Source organism: Salvelinus namaycush, chromosome 29, assembly GCF_016432855.1.
Source record: "Salvelinus namaycush isolate Seneca chromosome 29, SaNama_1.0, whole genome shotgun sequence".
Classification (NCBI taxonomy): domain Eukaryota; kingdom Metazoa; phylum Chordata; class Actinopteri; order Salmoniformes; family Salmonidae; genus Salvelinus; species Salvelinus namaycush.
Genome location: NC_052335.1, coordinates 14258732 through 14276345, shown reverse-complemented (window position 1 = coordinate 14276345; position 17614 = coordinate 14258732). Strand labels below are relative to the sequence as shown.

Below are 17614 nucleotides of genomic sequence, written 5' to 3'. Positions count from 1 at the left end.
AAGGACTAACCACAGTTAGCACATCTCTTAGTTATCAATCAAATGTATCTGGCATCGATCAAATTGGCGGGCAGGCAGGCAAGTTCCCATTGTTGTCAAAACGTGGATTGGAACAAGCATGAATTGGCAGGCAAGCTACTGTACTATTCCCCATCATTTTTCAGTTCAATAGGTTCCCAAATGTAAGAGGACTCCCGTGATATTTACATACAGTATTTGCAGAAATCCATTCAGGTGTATTTTGTGGCTTTCGGCGAATGCTTTCTAATGATGTAAAGTTGTGCTGTTGCTTCTGCCTGTAAACACACAGTCCAGTTCGAAGTGAATGATGGCAGGCCCGTGTGGTAAATGCCTTATTTGTATATAGGCCTACTGTAGCTCTGATTGGCTATGGCGCACCGGTCTGTGTCGAGTCTGGTCCTGGATGACACTTTTTTTTATTAGGTTTTATTTGCTGCAGTGTCTATTAATTGTCCAAACGCACGGCCGCTTTCCCACTCTATATTGTTATAGAATTTTCATAAATGCCTTGCTCTACGTCACTCTACATCACTCTAACACATTCTATAAAGGTATGAAAACTTGAAAATGACCATAACTAAGTGTTCGCATCTCAGGAAATGTAATAAAAGAGGTATCATGTTCTTCCTGGGGGTGTAAATGAACAGATTTTAATAAGATTTCATGTTGGTAAAACACTGTCAGTTCCACTTTAAATAGTTAACCCGGACAATCTGCATTTACAATTTTTGCACTAACTCTTTTGACTCATCACATATGCTAATGCTACTGTTTATTATCTATCCTGTTGCCTAGTCACTTTATCCCTACCTATGTGTACATATCTACCTCAATAACTTCATACCCCTGCACATCGACTCAGTACTGGTACCCTGTGTATATAGCCAAGTTATTGTTACTCATCGTGTATTTATTCCTCATGTTATTATGTTCTATTATTTCTCTTGTTTTCTCTCTGCATTGTTTTTGCTGTATCGGCACCGCCTCGATAGCCTGCCACTTAGCCCTGCTACTCTTAATGGAAAGTCATTCAGTCTGATATCATTTCAGTGCATTTCCATCCAGACATGATGAGGGGGGGGGACTGTTTGCGAGAACGCAAAGGTAGGCCTATAGAGAGTGAGAGAGAGAGATTGTAAAATAAATATGTAGTGTTGTGTATGCCTAATTGGGAATTACTGGCTCAGTACGGCAGGGTTATACTTTCTGACCCTGTGGTGTTTTGGAATACGGCACAGTATGCGCCTCCTATCATATGATTTCACCAGTATTTCACCAGCTCATTGATAGAGAACATTTTTCCCTTCATATTTTAGTGGGTTAGAACCTTCCTACCAAACCGATGTGCCCTTTGGTAGTCCACTTTTGCCACCTCTTCCTCCATCATTTTTCCAGGTAGTCTTCTTTTTCCTCCTCTTCCACCCCCATGCTGACAATGTTGTGCATTATGATTCTGCATTTTAAGTCTTGTATTGCCGCCTTCATTTATTTATTGTCATCCTGGAGTGTATTTGTTGTAGTTTGGAGGGTCGCTACTGTGGCTCGGAAGGGTTTAATTTTCTGCCCTTACCTCCGGGATTCATTTCTTGTGGAACTCCATAGATCATCTTAGGGCCTAAATTTCTACCAATAGTCCAGAGATCAAATCGAGCTTCTTCAGTTGCTCATTCATGGTGGCCAACAGAGCACTGTCGTCCCTGGAGAAGAAGTGGGGTATTCTCTCTCGGTTTCTCCGCCCATAGTGTTAGAATGTTGGGACGGCCGCTTCTCTTCGGGTTTCGCAGGATGACAGTACTGATCTTGTTTGTTTTGCTTGTTGACTAAGCATATGATGAGATAGATCAATATACCCTCCAGTTCGATCGTTTTTTATGAATAAATGCATAAATGACCAATTTTAAACAATACAAATGGGACAGGTTTAGAGCTCAGCAAGCTACCGCCACTTACCACGTTTTTTTACGCCCCACTAGTTACTTTCACTGAACTTACATTCAAGGAACTACCCTTGCAGTTACTTTCAGAGAAAACCTTTGCATTTTACTCTGCAATGCTACCTTAGCTACTTAAATGTATTTGTTTCTGACTTGTATCTGATTTTTTACCATGTTGTGATGAAATGGGAGTTATCCTTTCGTATCATTACAATACAATACATTACTTGCTTTAGTGGTCCATTTGCATGGATATTCAAAATGTTTTATTGTCACAGTATTCAACCTACACACATCACAAGCTGGGAGCAGCACTGGGGCACTTTGGGGTAATGTATTTCAGTGATGTGCTCACTAGTTATCCTTATGGTGTAAATGACCTGAAAATACTGTTGCCATCAACCATTGTTGATTATCTCTTCTCTCCTCACCTATGCACTCATTTTCTCTCTTTTCCTCCCCCCTTTCCTCTCCTTCCCCTCTCATTTTCTCTCCTCTGCCCTCCTATCTTATCCTTTCCTCCCCCTTCCTTCTCTCCCCCTCTACTTTCCTCTCCTCCAAGCAGGCCTGACCTCACCCTAAAGCTCGCCCAGATGAGAGAGCGATGGCAGCGGATTGTTAGTGTGGCACAGCAGCGAAGTAGCCTGGTGCAGGAACGGCTGGGCCAGTGGCAGTTCTACACCCGGGGTGTGAGGAGGCTAGGGGGGCTGCTGAGAGATGTGGAGACCTTACTTCCTTCTGCTGCTCAGGCCCTCTGTACTCTGCAGCAGCTACCATGTTCCCTGGAGGACTTGGGGGTGAGAACATCATATCATTAAATTAATTATCTGTGATGAATGGTCATTCCATTTTTATAGAGGCCGTGCTAATTCAGAGCTATCAGGGCAATATTTGCTATTTCTAAACATGTATGTGATTTTGGAGTACCGCAGCTAGCGATTGCGCAATGCACAACACATTTTAGGTGCTGTTTATTTTCATTCCACAACTTGATACACTAAAAGAGAGGTTTTTGAGATATCCTGTTGAACATAGTGTTAAATCATTTTTAGATTTTTTGTTGTTGTATTGAGTCACTATCAGTACAATCAATTTGTGAACAATTACACCTCCCACCCTTCCCGCCCCCCATCCCCAACAAATCTCTGGCGGCTCCAACTCATCCCCGAACTTGGTCTAAACACAATACTGGTATGAAGAACAAAAACATAACAAATCGAATATTAACAAACAAAAAATAAAATAAAAAGTACACAAAAAGTACCACCTTCTACTCCCCTCTGTTAAATAGGCTAACAGATGCTAACCCATCATAGGTGAAACTATACAGTAACTCAGACCGCTTTGTCTCCCCTCTTCAGCGTGCTGAAGAGACTCTCGCCCAACACAACGGCTTCTACAGACACACACTAGAGACAGGCAGGCTGCTGTCCTCCATGGCAGAGCTACAGACACAGGCCCAGCTACAGACAGAGTTACAGACCTTGCAGGAGTCCTGGGACCACGCCAGGGAGCTACTGGGAGAAAGGAGAATCCTACTGGAAACTGTTGTTCAGGTATATCAGTCAATCAGTTAACCAATCAATCTCTTGGAAGCACTTGAACGTGAGCGCCAATTTTACATTGTAGTCATTTTTTTAAATTTTTTGTCTATTAGCAGATGCTCTTATCCAGAGCAACTTGCAATCAGTGCATTTTACGAAGCAATTAAGCTAAACAAATATCATCGTCATCAACTTTAAAATCAGTGCAAGAAGAAAATAAAAATAAACTGTTAAAGAGGATAAACAGAACTTTTGCCTCTGAGCTTGCTATTGACCCAAAAGTGTTCCACTAACTGGACAGAAATATTGTTCAGAAATTATCCTTACTATTAGACAGAAAGGAGCACACCTCCCTACACATGAACATTTGGGTCGACCAATAATAGATTATTTTGAAACAAAGAAAACAGAGACAGAATGCAATAAGAGCAGACCTTTTTTTGTTCTTTCACGATAGACAGGGATTCTAATTCATCTAATAGGGGAGATTATGATTAAGGCAGAGGATCTCTAAAATGATATGTAATTATGACACATCTCTTTCTCTCTCTCTCTCTCTCTCTCTCTCTCTCTCTCTCTCTCTCTCTCTCTCTCTCTCTCTCTCTCTCTCTCCACCCCCCTCTCTTTTTACCCCATGTTCTTCAGTACAAGCACCAAAACCCCCTTCTTTATGAGTGGGGCTGTGGGATTGGGGTGTTAAGGCTTAAAGACTGCCAACTGTGTGTGTGTGTGTGTGTGTGTGTGTGTGTGTGTGTGTGTGTGTGTGTGTGTGTGTGTGTGTGTGTGTGTGTGTGTGTGTGTGTGTGTGTGTGTGTGTGTGATTTGAATGTCTGTTAGCTGCAGTTGACCCACATACCATGTACTGTATCTGTGCACTGCCCAGTGAAAGCCCCCTAACAGCCAAGGCCATCAAAGAGCAACCCTAATTTAACCATAATCCATGCAGGGGCCAGCTGCCAGCTACGGTTAAGGCCACACATAGATGCAATAACACGGATGAAATTGTATATTATGCATTCACAATTGTCTGTGTATTTCCATCAAAACTCAACTTCAAATCAAATATTTTTCGGCAGCGAGTTGCCTACTTGAAAAAATTGTTTATGTCTGGCCATCTTCTCCATTGTCCATCATCCATCAACGGATGACTGAATCCTACTGGCACAATACATCATTTTCGGACACAAAATCTCTAACTGACTGCCACCTAACACTACCCACTACCACCATCATCAAATCAAAGTGAACTTTACAGTTGCCAGCTAACCCTGAGAAATACAGAATATTAGGCACGGTATGGTCCATCACTACTGCTACCACCATCTGGGTTGGGCTCAATTCCATCCATTTCAATTCAGTCAATTCAGGAAGTAAACTGACATTTCCAATTCTGATTTTACAAAACATTTCATAGAGAGAAAATTAGGGCTGATTTTCCAGACACAGATTAAGCCTAGTTCTGGACTAAGAAGAGGAGATTCTCATTGAAAGCACTTTTCAGTCCAGTACTAGGCCTAATCTGTGTCTGGGAACTTAAAGTTGTCACTACGGTTTAGGATGACATTTTCCCGAGATGATGATGATGATGATGTAAAGTCAGTTTTGCAGTTTTCACCGTAAAGTCTGTAGCTAGGATTTGGGAGATGGCGAGCTGATCCTAGATTTGAACCTGAAGTCAATTTAGGAGCGGTTCCTTTACCTCTGTCTTAAAGGATGGATGAAACCACACCCCTCAGGCTGCTGAATCTGATTGGTTGTTGCTGTGACACAGAGGCAGCCGTGAGCCTCGAAAGGGGCTTGCTTTGAGTCTTTGCTATCAGGCCATGCTAGAAAGGGGACAAGTATCGCACCTCATAACCACAAACACGATTTCAACCACCATAAACCCAAACCTTTACCCTAACCCTAATCCCAACCGTTTGAAAACCCCAGGCAAACCAAATTATACCATTCTAGAGTGGCCATCTAGTGACTACTCACACTTGTTGCTGTCTGTTGGAACCATTATGACCTCATCTGTGAGTGTTGTTTACGACAACCTGGGGGGTCAGGTTAGTTGTCTGAACCCCTTCCATAGGATCTGCGTGAAAGCCAAGTTAAGTGTTGTGTCCAAAATGACACCCAATTCCATATATAATACACTACAATGCCTTCAGAAAGCATTCACACACCTTGACCTTTTCCACATTAAACTGAGATGTTGTGTCACTGGCTTACAAACAATAGCCCATAATGTCAAAGTGGAATTATGTTTGTAGAAATACTTTTTAATTTTTTTTATGAAAAGCTGAAATGCCTTAAGTCAATAAGTATTCAACCCCTTTGTTATGGCAAGCCTAAATAAGTTCAGGAGTAACAACTTGCTTAACAAGTCACATAATATGCTGCATGTACTCACTCTGTGTGCAATAATAACGTTTTACAATGCCTTGCAAAGAAGGGCACCTATAGACGGGATGGTTGTTTAGCAACAGAACCGACTCATGCGCAACTATGTAGCGAAACAGACATGGTTGGAATATATTGTTGACAACATGTAAGCCATATTTCGTCTCCAATGTTTATTGAAAACATAAATATATTTGCACAATGAGCACTTCTCTCAAATACATCGTTACAGTTGTTGGATAGTTATCTAGCTAATTTTAGCCACATGAACATTGACATGAAATCAGTCAAAACACCTCAAAACAAGACATGGTATCAAGAATAATATTAAATGAGCTAAAACGAGCCACTTACAATCCCCTACATGTCAGTTTCCTATCATTCTTGTTAGCAGTCTGGCCATCCAGAATCACAACAACATGTTGACTTCTGCCCCATGGAAGCATGCACATCATTTTTGAGACGTTGTCAGCTAACCCATCTATTGAGGATGGTGAAGTTATGAATTACACTTTGGATTGGTTATCAATACACACAGTCACTACAAAGATACAGGTGTCCTTCCTAACTCAGTTGCCAGAGAGGAAGGAAACCGCTCAGGGATTTCCCCATGAGGACATTGGAGACTTTAAAGCAGTTCGAGTTTTGGCTGTGACAATGTTGTTGATCCAACTGAGGAGATAACACCATACATTATTTTTTTATTTTATATATTTTTTGGTACTTTTACCCCTTTTTTCTCACCAATATCGTGATATCCAATTTATAGTTACAGTCTTGTCTCATCGCTGCAACTCCCATACGGACTCTGGAGAGGCGAAGGTCGAGAGCCATGCGACCCCAAAACACAACCCTGCCAAGCCGCACTGCTTCTTGACACACTGCTTGATTAACCCGGAAGCCAGCCACACCAATGTGTTGGAGGAAACACCGTACAACTGACGTTCGAAGTCAGCTTGCAGGCGCCCTGCCCACCACAAGGAGTTGCTAGAGCGCGGTGGGACAAGGACATCCCGGGCCGGCCAAACCATCCCCTAACCCGGACAAACCTGGGACAATTGTGCGCCGCCTCATGGGACTCCCGGTCACGGACTGCTGTGACATTTACATTTTCCACAAATTAGCAAACATTTCTAAAAACATGTTTACACTTTGCATGTGTTAAGAAAATATACATTTAATACATTTTGAATTCAGGCTGTAACACAACAAAATATGGAATAAGTCAAGGGGTATGAATACTTTTTGAAGGCACTATACTTTTTACCAGAGCCCTATGGGTCCTGGTCAAAAGTAGTGCACTAAATAGGTATTCAGGAGGCCAAGTCAGAGTTTATGTCAGCCCCGGTGAAAGGGAAATCCCCAAGCTATATAGGCACAAGGCGAGACCCAGATGCAGACACAGGAGGCAGATTTAGGAGGCCAAGTCAAACAGTTTATGTCAGCCCCGGTGAATGGGAAATCCCCAAGCTATCAAGGCGAGACCCAGATGCAGACACAGGAGGCAGATGGTTGGAGTCTTACAATGTTTATTAATCCAAAGGGGTAGGCAAGAGAATGGTCGTGGACAGGCAAAAAGGTCAAAACCAGATCAGAGTCCAATAGGTACCGAAGAGCAGGCAGAATCAAGGTCAGGGCAGGCAGGATAATCAGGCAGGCAGGAAAGTAGTCCAGAGTCAGGCAGGGGTCAGAACCGGGAAGACTATAAAAACGAATGGAAAAGGAGTACGGGGAAAACACGCTGGTTGACTTGACTAAACATACAAGACAAACTGGCACAGAGAGACAGGAAACACAGGGATAAATACACTGGGGGAAATAAGCGACACCTGGAGGGGGTGGAGACAATCACAGGAACAGGTGAAACAGACCAGGCCGTGACACAAGCACAACAGTGGAATCAGGCTAAGACAATGTCTGAAATAGAGATAGCTAATTGTCATTAAAGAAAGGGAAATACACACCAATCTCCCACTCAAATGTGTGACTGAATCTTTGATTAGAGTTGGGGTAACATTTGTGTCTTAGTGGTATATTCAGAAAATGCATTTGAAACTTTTGATTATGGATGTGGAGAGGTGTGACCTGTCTATTTCTGGAAACCCTTTTTGCCCATAGAATAATATAATTTACCTAAGTCACGCTATTCAATTTAATCTGATGTTGTTTTTTGCTGAACTGAACTGTAAACTAATATTGTCAATGAGATTGTTGAATTTACCTTCTCTATATCTTGTAGAATTGGGGCCACTTTCAGGTCAGACTAGTCGACAGCGCACACAAACTGGATGAGCTCAGGGACAGGCTGAAGCAACCGCTGCCAGAGAGGCTGGAGGAGCTACAGGGTGAAGAGAAGCTCACAGAGGTGACTACCTTCTCAATCTGGATCTCTGTGTGTGTGTGTGTGTGTGTGTGTGTGTGTGTGTGTGTGTGTGTGTGTGTGTGTGTGTGTGTGTGTGTGTGTGTGTGTGTGTGTGTGTGTGTGTGTGTGTGTGTGTGTGGACACGCATGCCAGTGTGCATACATACGTGCTAGTGTGTGTCTGCGTGTGCTTACATGCAACTGCGTGTGTGTGCATCCCACTTTGTGACATTGAGCTGTGTATATTAGTATCTCTCTGTGTGGGTGGATTTGAACCTCTCCGTGCTGTTAGCTTAGAAGGTAAGTCAATAGGTGAGTAACACTAGCTAGGTTTCCAACCAATTAGCGACCAATTTTTATGCGAATAATCTAAAATCCGCATAAAGAAAATATGTGTATTTTCCCACCAGAGGTGTGTTTACACCAAACGGACTTGGTGCGATCAGGGTGTGATGAGGTAGTGCACACAAACATTTTATTTTTCATGTAACTTTCATCTAGTGATAGTTTTGTCACCAAAACTGTTGCGTTAAATAGCAAATGTATGTGCCTACTTTGGTCTTGACATGTGTGCTCTAGCCAACAACAGATACTGTGCGGGTAGGTTGTGCGGGTAGGCTATACATGATGAGATTCGCCTATTATGTATAAGAGCGATAATATTTTTATTTGTCATCGATCATAATTTTTACATAATAAGACCCTCAATATTTATTTGAAAGTAGCATCAAGCTCATCACCTTGCGCTTTCACCACCCTGTGAAGTTCATCATCATTTATGTCATCTGTAGCCTAATAAACTGCATGGTTTCTAAGTTGTAGTGGTTGGACCACACACCATATCATCGGGTGACTCATAAAGGCGTTTCCACCGCCATTTCTTGCATAATACACTTTACCGATACAAAAATATTATATTAACAGTGCACTAATGATCAAAATACTAAAATATAGTTTTTGAGTGAACTAACCCTTTAATCTCATTTTGTGCGCGGCTGTTGATCAAGGTCTCATTGGAGAGGTACTTCTATTGTGAAGAATGAGGATAACAGTGGCAAAGATAGTCAAGTCAAGTGCAATCAGGTTCATTTAAAGTGCATTGTCCATGGGTCTCAACACACTTTACATAATAAGGCAAGGAAACAAAAAACAACAAAACGATGTAGGAAAAGGAGGAAAAAAAGGGTAAAGAAGTGTTTAGTCACATCCCAAATGGCACACTATACCCTACAATGTATTACTTTTGACCAGGGTCCATAAGGCTCTGGTCAAAAGTACTTCATTATATAAGGAATAGGGCCCCATTTGGGACGCGCACTAAGATACGAGGAGAGACATGGTATTTTTTTTTTGTCTCTAATACACCTTCTTCGGCTTTCTTAGCACACACATTTACTTGTTTGGGTTTGTAATTTCATCACTGCAGCTATGTAAAATCATTGCTGTGTTGGGTATCACTCCTGTCATGCCAGTAAAAGTTGTTTGAATTTGACTGGGGGAAAGTGAATTGATTGAGGGTTTTTTTCAGGCACTCAGAGGGGCCAGAGTTACCAACAGGTTTTGGGGGCTCCCATTATCCTGCCACCCACTGAGTCCCACTATTATGAGTTTCCTACACTCCTCCCTGTTTCCCCCTTTCCCCCCTCTTCCTTCCCCCCTTCACTTCCCTCCTCTCCCCTCCCAGTTATCCCCTTGCTCCCCTCCCCCTCCCTTAATCCTTGAGAGAAAGACACACATACAGAGACAGAGAGAGAGAAACACACACGTACTCGACTAGTATGCACTTACTACAGCGCCGGGGTGCCTGACCGGTCAGTGGTGTGTGTGTTGTGTACGTGTGTGTGTTATGCAGGAAAACGAGGCCTCTCTGGAGTTGGGGACTGGTGGAGTGAAGGAGTTGTCCACCATGAAGACGGATCTGTCCCAGTACATCTTGGCCGGGGATGCTACCCTACTACAAGGACAGGTGGAGCAGCTGCACTGCCAGTGGGAGGAACTCTGTCTAAAGGTGAGAGGGGCATGGATGGAGAGAGGGGGAGAGAGAGAGAGAGGTAGGGAAAGAGAAATAAGATGTAAGATGTCTGTCTGTCAGTGTGTGTGTTAGAGAGGGAGGAAGACTGATTTTATTTGAGAGAGTGAAAGTGGATGAGAGGGAGGGAAGGGAGAGATATAAAATAGAGTAGTCACTAGCTATGTTCTGGCCACACAAAAGGCTCCTCCACTACTGGGGCTTTGACCGGTGAATGTGTGTCCAGCGAGTGGAGACACACACAAAACACACTCATTCATGGCAGTGCAAAAAGAGAATAGGAGCAGCATGGAATGGAGGGAAAAACTGACATGTGGCTGAATGGAATGCCACTACTAAAAATATTATTAGAAAATGTAATGTGTTTCTATTTCTGCTTAAAATGTAAGAGTTTGACATTACATAGTGTTGAACATTTGACATTTCCAGTGCGCCCTTTTAATATCTCCTCAATAGTTATTTGCACATACTGTGTTTCAGGGGTTGAGGTTCTGAATGCCTCTGTAAGAGACATTAGTATTTGTGCTCTCATGTGGTATAATATTTTACTAATGATGTACAGTACATCTTTGTCAGTGAGAGAAAGATTTACTGTTTTTTTTGGGGGGGGGGGCAGGATTTAGTTTGATTGTTTTGAGACCTAATTGGATCCTGATACAAGCACATGGGCGTTTCGAACGCTGTGGTCAAATGGTCATTCACAGTTCTGTTGGGGTTTGTAACGGAATTTGTCTATTACTGATTGTAAGACGAAATGACCGCAGCACGTGAGTGATTTGAATGCCTCTTTTGGAGTTTGTAACTGAATTTGTCCGTTACTAACTGTAAGTTAAATTAGCATGCAGACTAGTTTTAACAACGGTGAATGGAGGTGTTTAGCTCTTTAGCTGAGCAGAGGTCAGTATTCCAAGCTACAGTTACATCTCCCTTTAAATCAAAAACAAACAGAGCATTTTTGTATAAATGCCTGTTAATGTTTTTTTCTGATGACTAACTTGTTGTTGGAGCAACAATGGTGCCCTCATGGTTCCAGTGACTGCCCCAACTTGCAACATGTTAGGGAAATTGTTGAAACTGGTGCACTTGTGGGGACACAGAGCTGGCAGCAGCCATTAGTTCTCCTTCAAAGATAGTGTTGCATTGCTATTATAAATAGGCTCAAGTGATAGTTCAGTCATTTTACATATTTAGACATTTGTTTCCTTACCTTGAAAGCAGTCTATGGGCAAGGAGTGACGTCAATCCACACTTTGGTTTTGTTTTACAATCCACTACAATAAGCAATATTAGCATTTTGAGATCAATTTCCGTATCTCCCCTCTAGCATGTATTACATTTAATGCCGAAATCATTAAAAAAGATATTCAACCAATTAATTAAGTAATGCAATATTTTTAAGATGATAAGATGAGAGATGATTTGGTTTTGAAATGTAATACATCCTACACAGTGGAGATTTACATGGGGAATGGGTATTACATTAATAATTAAAAAACATGTGAGTAATGAAGCTATCTTTCAAATTGTGAATATTTAGCTGATATTAAGTTTTGGTACTGTATATCTACAGTATATTTTTGCCCATTACAGGCTTTCTGAAGTTGGGGATGTGCATATCATGCTTGTATGCTTCATAGAACCACAATGGAGCCCTTATATGACAGTGTGTCCCACATGACAGTGTCCCCACAACACATGGCGCTGTCCCCAGAAGGCTAACAGGTTGCAGGTGGAGCCAGTCACTGGAATGGCTGAGGGACAGATGGCCAGCCAGGGCTGTGGCCTGCCTGTGTTTCAGGAGACAGCCCCTGTCCCCTATTGTTGTGGTGGCAACGCAATTCCTCACAGGGCATGACAGGTCACAATAGAAACCGCTCCTAATGGAATATTAAGAATTTTAAGCCTCAATGGTAAGTTAAGTGAGAGAGAGCCACGCTCGTGAAAAAAAAATCAACAGACAGTGAAATATTGGCAACCCAATGAACCAATGCCTGCCAGTTAAGCTCTTTGACCTCAAAACAATCAGCATCCCCTCCTTTGTGGAGTAATGGGAATATAATTTACACATTAAGCTCTCATTAGGAAAACGGACCATATTAATTTTATGTAAAAAAAAGCTTGACTGTCTTGAGGCCTCGCTCAATTTACTTGATTATGGGGAGTCCCCCAGGGTTCTTGCATTTGCATTGCCTTATAGTGAACTGGTACACACAACGGTTGGGATCAATTCCATTTCAACTCAGTCAAAGTACACTGAAATACAATTTCCCTGTTGCTTTTCAATGTACAATGAAATGTGTCAGAGGTCCACATTTCTGGAACAAGCCAACTTTATACAACTGGGTCAAACTTGCATTCGGCTGCTTTAATAGGAATAAGACTATGTACTGTAGGATATTTGTACCCTGCCTTTCCACTTATATCTTCTGGTAGAACTAGATTATTCACAGAATGGAATGGACAGCAGGGAGGTTTTATCACAAGCACTTTTGGGCCTGTACAATTTTGCATTAGTAGCCAAAAGCACTCTTAAAGTAGCCCCCTTACTGATAGGCATCGATAGCATGGGAGCTGTAGAATACAGCTGAAAACCTTGCTCGCACAGTGATACAAAACCAATCCACTTGGATTGGCATTTTCAAAGTCCTTTGGCACTTCAGGGTATTATTTATGGGCTACTTTCAACAGACCTGCGTTGTATGGTGTTATCTTTTCAATTTAGACTCAACCTCACTCACAGTGACGCAGGTATTCAGTTTAATAATAACGAACATGGAGCGATACAAAACAAGAGAACCGTCTGGACATGAAAACAGAAGCAATACTGCCTGATGAGTGAGGATACAGAGTGCTAGATAAAGGGGTGGTGATGAAGTCCAGGCGTGCATTATGATAGGGCGCAGGTGTCCGTAATGATGGGTTGCCAGGACCGGTGGTTAGAAAACCGGCGGCGTCATGCACCAGAGTGGGAGTAGGTGTGACAGTACCCCCCGACGCACTACTCCAGCCACCGGACGATGCCGGGCCAGGAGGGTGGCTCCGAGGGCGAGGAGTGGGCCGGTCCGAATGGAGATGGTGGAAATCTTGAATGATGTTGGGATCTAGAATGTCGTCCACCGGGACCCAACACCGCTCCTCTGGACCGTACTCCTCCCAGTCCACCAGGTACTGGAGCCAACCCCCATAGCGTTGGGAGTCAGGAGGGGTGTTGTGGGGGATGGCATCCACCAAGGGACCATAAACCACCGGCCTGAGGGAAACATGAAAAGAGGGTGAGATCTGGAAGTTAGGGGGGAGCTGTAATCTACATGTCACGTCGTTGATCCTCCGGAGGACCTTGAACGGCCCCACGAACTGGGGGCTCAGACTTCTTACAGGGCAGGCAGAGTGAGAGGTTCCTGGTGGAGAGCCAGACGCGATCACCAGGATGGAACACAGGACCCTAACTGTGGTGGCGATCCACATGCTCCTTCTGACAGTGCGCTGGAGCCTCACGTGGGCATCGTTCCAAAACTTTTCTGCATGCCTGAACCACTCATCCACTGCAGGAGCTTCGGTCTGGCTCGGGGTCCATGGCACCAGGGCTGGCTGATATCCCAGAACACACTGGAAGAGAGTCAGCACAATGGTGGAGTGATGCACTGTAGAAATTCTGGGCGTACTCTGCCCAGAGAAAGAACCGTGCCCGTCCTGGCAGTGATTCCTCAGGAACCTCCCCAGTACCTGGTTCATCCTCTCAAACTTGTTAGACTGAGGCCGGTACCCAGAAGTGAGGCTTACTGTGACCCTCAGCTTCTCCATCAAGGCTTTCCATACCCATAGCGTGAATTGGGGGCCACGGTCGAAGACGATGTCCTCAGGAAGGCCATCGTGCCGGAAGATCTGCTGGAATAGTGCCTCAGCGACCTGGAGAGGGGTAGGAAGACCAGAGGGATAAAAATTGCAGGATTTAGAGAATCTGTCCACAATAACCGTAATAGTGGTGAAACCATTAGACGGAGGGAGATCAGTAACAAAATCTATGGACAGATGGGACCAAGGGAAGCGGGAAGGGGAAGGAGTTTCCCTGCTGGAGTGTGCCGGGGAGATTGTTTGGGCACATATGGAGCATGAATTGACCTAACGGGTGACGTCCTGTGCTGACGTGGGCCACCAGTAATTCGCGGAGATGGATGAAATAGTGCACGTAATACCTGGGTGTCCAGCGGCGAAGGATGTGTATGCCCAGGTCAAGAACCGACCCCACACCTCCGTGGGGACGTAGATGCGCTCAGGAGGGCAGGTAGCAGGCGCGGGTTCCCTCTCCAGAGCCTGGCGGTTGTCCACATTTACGTCACAAAACACGGGGCCAATGATATGGGAGGATTGAATGGTGGCGTGGAGGGTAGTCACAGGACTCTCAACCGACGTGGAACCACAAGGTAAGGGAAAGCAGGTCTTCTGACATCCGGGTGCCCATGCAGTGGTTTTAATCCTCGACCAGGAGATGGTGGGGTAATACTGTTGGAGCCACGGGAGGCCGAGGATGATTTTGTGTACGGGACCTGTGGTGATGAGGAAGGGAAGGCTTTCCCAGTGCAAGGGCCCCACAGTGAGGGTGAGTGGTGCTGTGATGTGTGTGATAGTGCCGAATCTCAATGGTAGTTTATCCAAGGCTTGGACTGGAAAAGGAGAGGAGAGCAGATACGAGGTAATGTTCAGGGAGGAGACAAGGGCCTGGTCAATAAAATGCCCTGCGGCACCGGTGTTCACTAGAGCCGTAGAGACAACACCTGAGGGACAGCCCATCAGTGAAATGGAAACCAGGAAGTGTTTGGCGGAAAATGATGAAGAAATACTCACGCCTACCCTGGGAGACAAATGATCATGGGGCCGGCCCTCTGTCCCAGTGGACTTTGGGTTGGGACGCCCCGGACACTGCAGGAGCTGGTGCCCGAAGAAGGTTGTACAGGCTGATGGCCATTGATGTGTGCTTTCCAAGGAAAGGTTATCATCCCAGCATTCCAACTCCGTCTGGACCTCCTTGCGCAGTCCTCTTCGGAATAGGGTGCGTAGCGCCGGCTTATTCCATCTGCTGGAGGCTGGCACAGTCCGGAAGATGAGGGTGTACTCCGCAGCGGTCTGGGCACCACCCCCCGGGCAGCAGGGAAATTACCGTGGCAACCTTGGACCTCTCGTTGGGCGAAATAGAGGGAGCACTGGAGTAGGAGGTCACAGCATTTGGATGGAGTCCAGTCATATTTGTCCAGGAGGAACAGTTGGGCATCGCTGACCAGGGTGGACTGCTGTGTAGGATGGGGGACTGGCTCGCTGGGACGACTCTTGGTAGAAGGCCCTTCATTAGTTGGAGGTTAACTCTCTCGGGTGGTGTCGAGGCAGTGGAGGACGCGGAGGATCTCATCTATAGCCGCACCCAGTTGCGCCAGCTGATCGTGGTGTTGGAGTAGATGTCCCTGTTCGTCGATCATCTGGTAGATGTCTTCCTCTTCTGCTGCTTCCATATTTTGAGGCAGTATTCTGTAACAGAGATGCAGGGAGTCAGGAAGCAGGTGCAGTTGGTGAGTTTAATAATAACCAACATGGAGCAATACTCCTGTGTAGGATGCGACGCGTCTGGACATGAAAACAGAACCAATACTGCCTGATGAGTGAGGGTACAAAGTGCTAGATAAAGTGGAAGTAATCAAGGTGGTGATGAAGTCCAGGTGTGCATGATGATGGGGTGCAGGTGTGCATAATGATGGTTTCCAAGACCGGTTGTTAGTAAACCGGCGACAGGTGTAGCAGGAGCGGGAGTAGGCGTGACACAGTTAGTTGACAGTGCCTGTTTTTGTGTTAAATGTGGCCAACTTCTCAGGTTTTTCTGTTATGGTCTGGGTGTTGAAGTAACTTGACAAAATATAGCATTTTGGACCTGAGATCTGTTTTTTGTCAATCAGAATAACATTACTGAAGGTATTATTTAACTTAACTTTCAGTTAACGCTGTTAAAGTGGCTAAAATGATTAATTTAAATTGAGGTGGCCATATAGTTCCAGACTGGAGGGGCAAGACCTAGCTTGAGTGCCAGTCTGTTTGTGCTATCATGTCAACTCCCTCATTGTCATGCCATGTTTGCAAATGATTAGGCGAAAGCACAAACAGATCTGGGACCAGGCTAGGAAAGACCCCCATCACAATGTTTTTTCCGCATCTGATTGTCAATCCCTTCCCCTGTTAGTCTATCAAGCAAAATCCAGTCCTTGAGGATCGCACTTAACGTAGGTTTCCGTTCCTCCCTTGAACTCAATTGCAAAGCGCAAAATCCAGCAGGCACTGGGAATTGAGTTTGACACCCTGTCAAGAAACCTAATACATGAATGCATGGTACATTCCAGTGTTTCACGTGGCAACATATACTCACCCTCCCCCTCCCTTCTCTTCTCAGGTATCCCTACGCAGGCAGGAGATCGCCGACCGGCTCAGTGCCTGGACCATCTTCAATGACAAGAACAAGGAGCTGTGTGACTGGCTGACCCAGATGGAGAACAAGGTGTCGCACAGCGGAGACCTCAGCCTCGAGGAGATGGTGGAGAAACTGAAGAAGGTAACTGGGGTACAGTGCACATTTTAGGACATATCCTCCGATGCCTTAAGTGTAAACCGTATATAAAATTGTCACTTACAATTGGCGACATAGTGGCAAACATTTTTGGGAAAATGCTTTATGCTGGTTGAGTTGACCTACAACGTAAAAAATGAATGCTAACATTGCCAATTTAGTTTTGTGTAATTGCTTTTTACAATGTAAAAAGGCACATAAAGGGTGTTTTTGCTCCACTACAATCCTGGTCACAACCCATTCTTTCAAGTAAAAAATAACTGTCTTCTCAAACTGAAAGAAAGCATGTTTGGAATGGATACGCAGTATACCTTACCTTGCAGACCATGCTGGGTCCATAGAATTATACACAGATGTAGGATCTTAATTAGGTCACCCTGTTGCTGAAGAACTTTCCTGTAATGCAGGAAATGTAAAGCTTGTAGTGTATTTGAGGTCTTAAAAGGCTTCTGAAGTTTGTAATTTCCACTTTGAAATTTCAGACTTGATTTTCCCTTCTGAAAAATGTATCAACCTCTACAAAATGTTCAATTAAAGGACAATTCCGCCAATTTATAAAAAGTAATTACGCTGTTAGTATATGTGTACTATTTTAAGATTTGATACACATTTTGATGTTTTATCATTTTTGTTAGTCATACTGCACGATTCATTGTTTTTGTCATTTTGAAGCTTCTGTATTGCGCTCGTCTACAGCATACTATGATTCCCAGGGTGCATTTAATCTCCCATGATG

General features: G+C 44.2%; 1 protein-coding gene across 1 annotated transcript in view; it reads left to right on the top strand.

Annotated features, from left to right (window-relative positions):
* LOC120023963 (nesprin-2-like) overlaps positions 1 to 17614 on the top strand; it is a 192621-nt gene that overhangs the window by 150715 nt on the left and 24292 nt on the right. The window contains exons 87-91 of the mRNA XM_038968063.1: positions 2521 to 2752; positions 3317 to 3511; positions 8127 to 8252; positions 10101 to 10256; positions 16705 to 16863. Of these exons, the coding sequence (XP_038823991.1) occupies positions 2521 to 2752; positions 3317 to 3511; positions 8127 to 8252; positions 10101 to 10256; positions 16705 to 16863 (868 nt within the window). The remainder of the gene's footprint in view (positions 1 to 2520; positions 2753 to 3316; positions 3512 to 8126; positions 8253 to 10100; positions 10257 to 16704; positions 16864 to 17614) is intronic.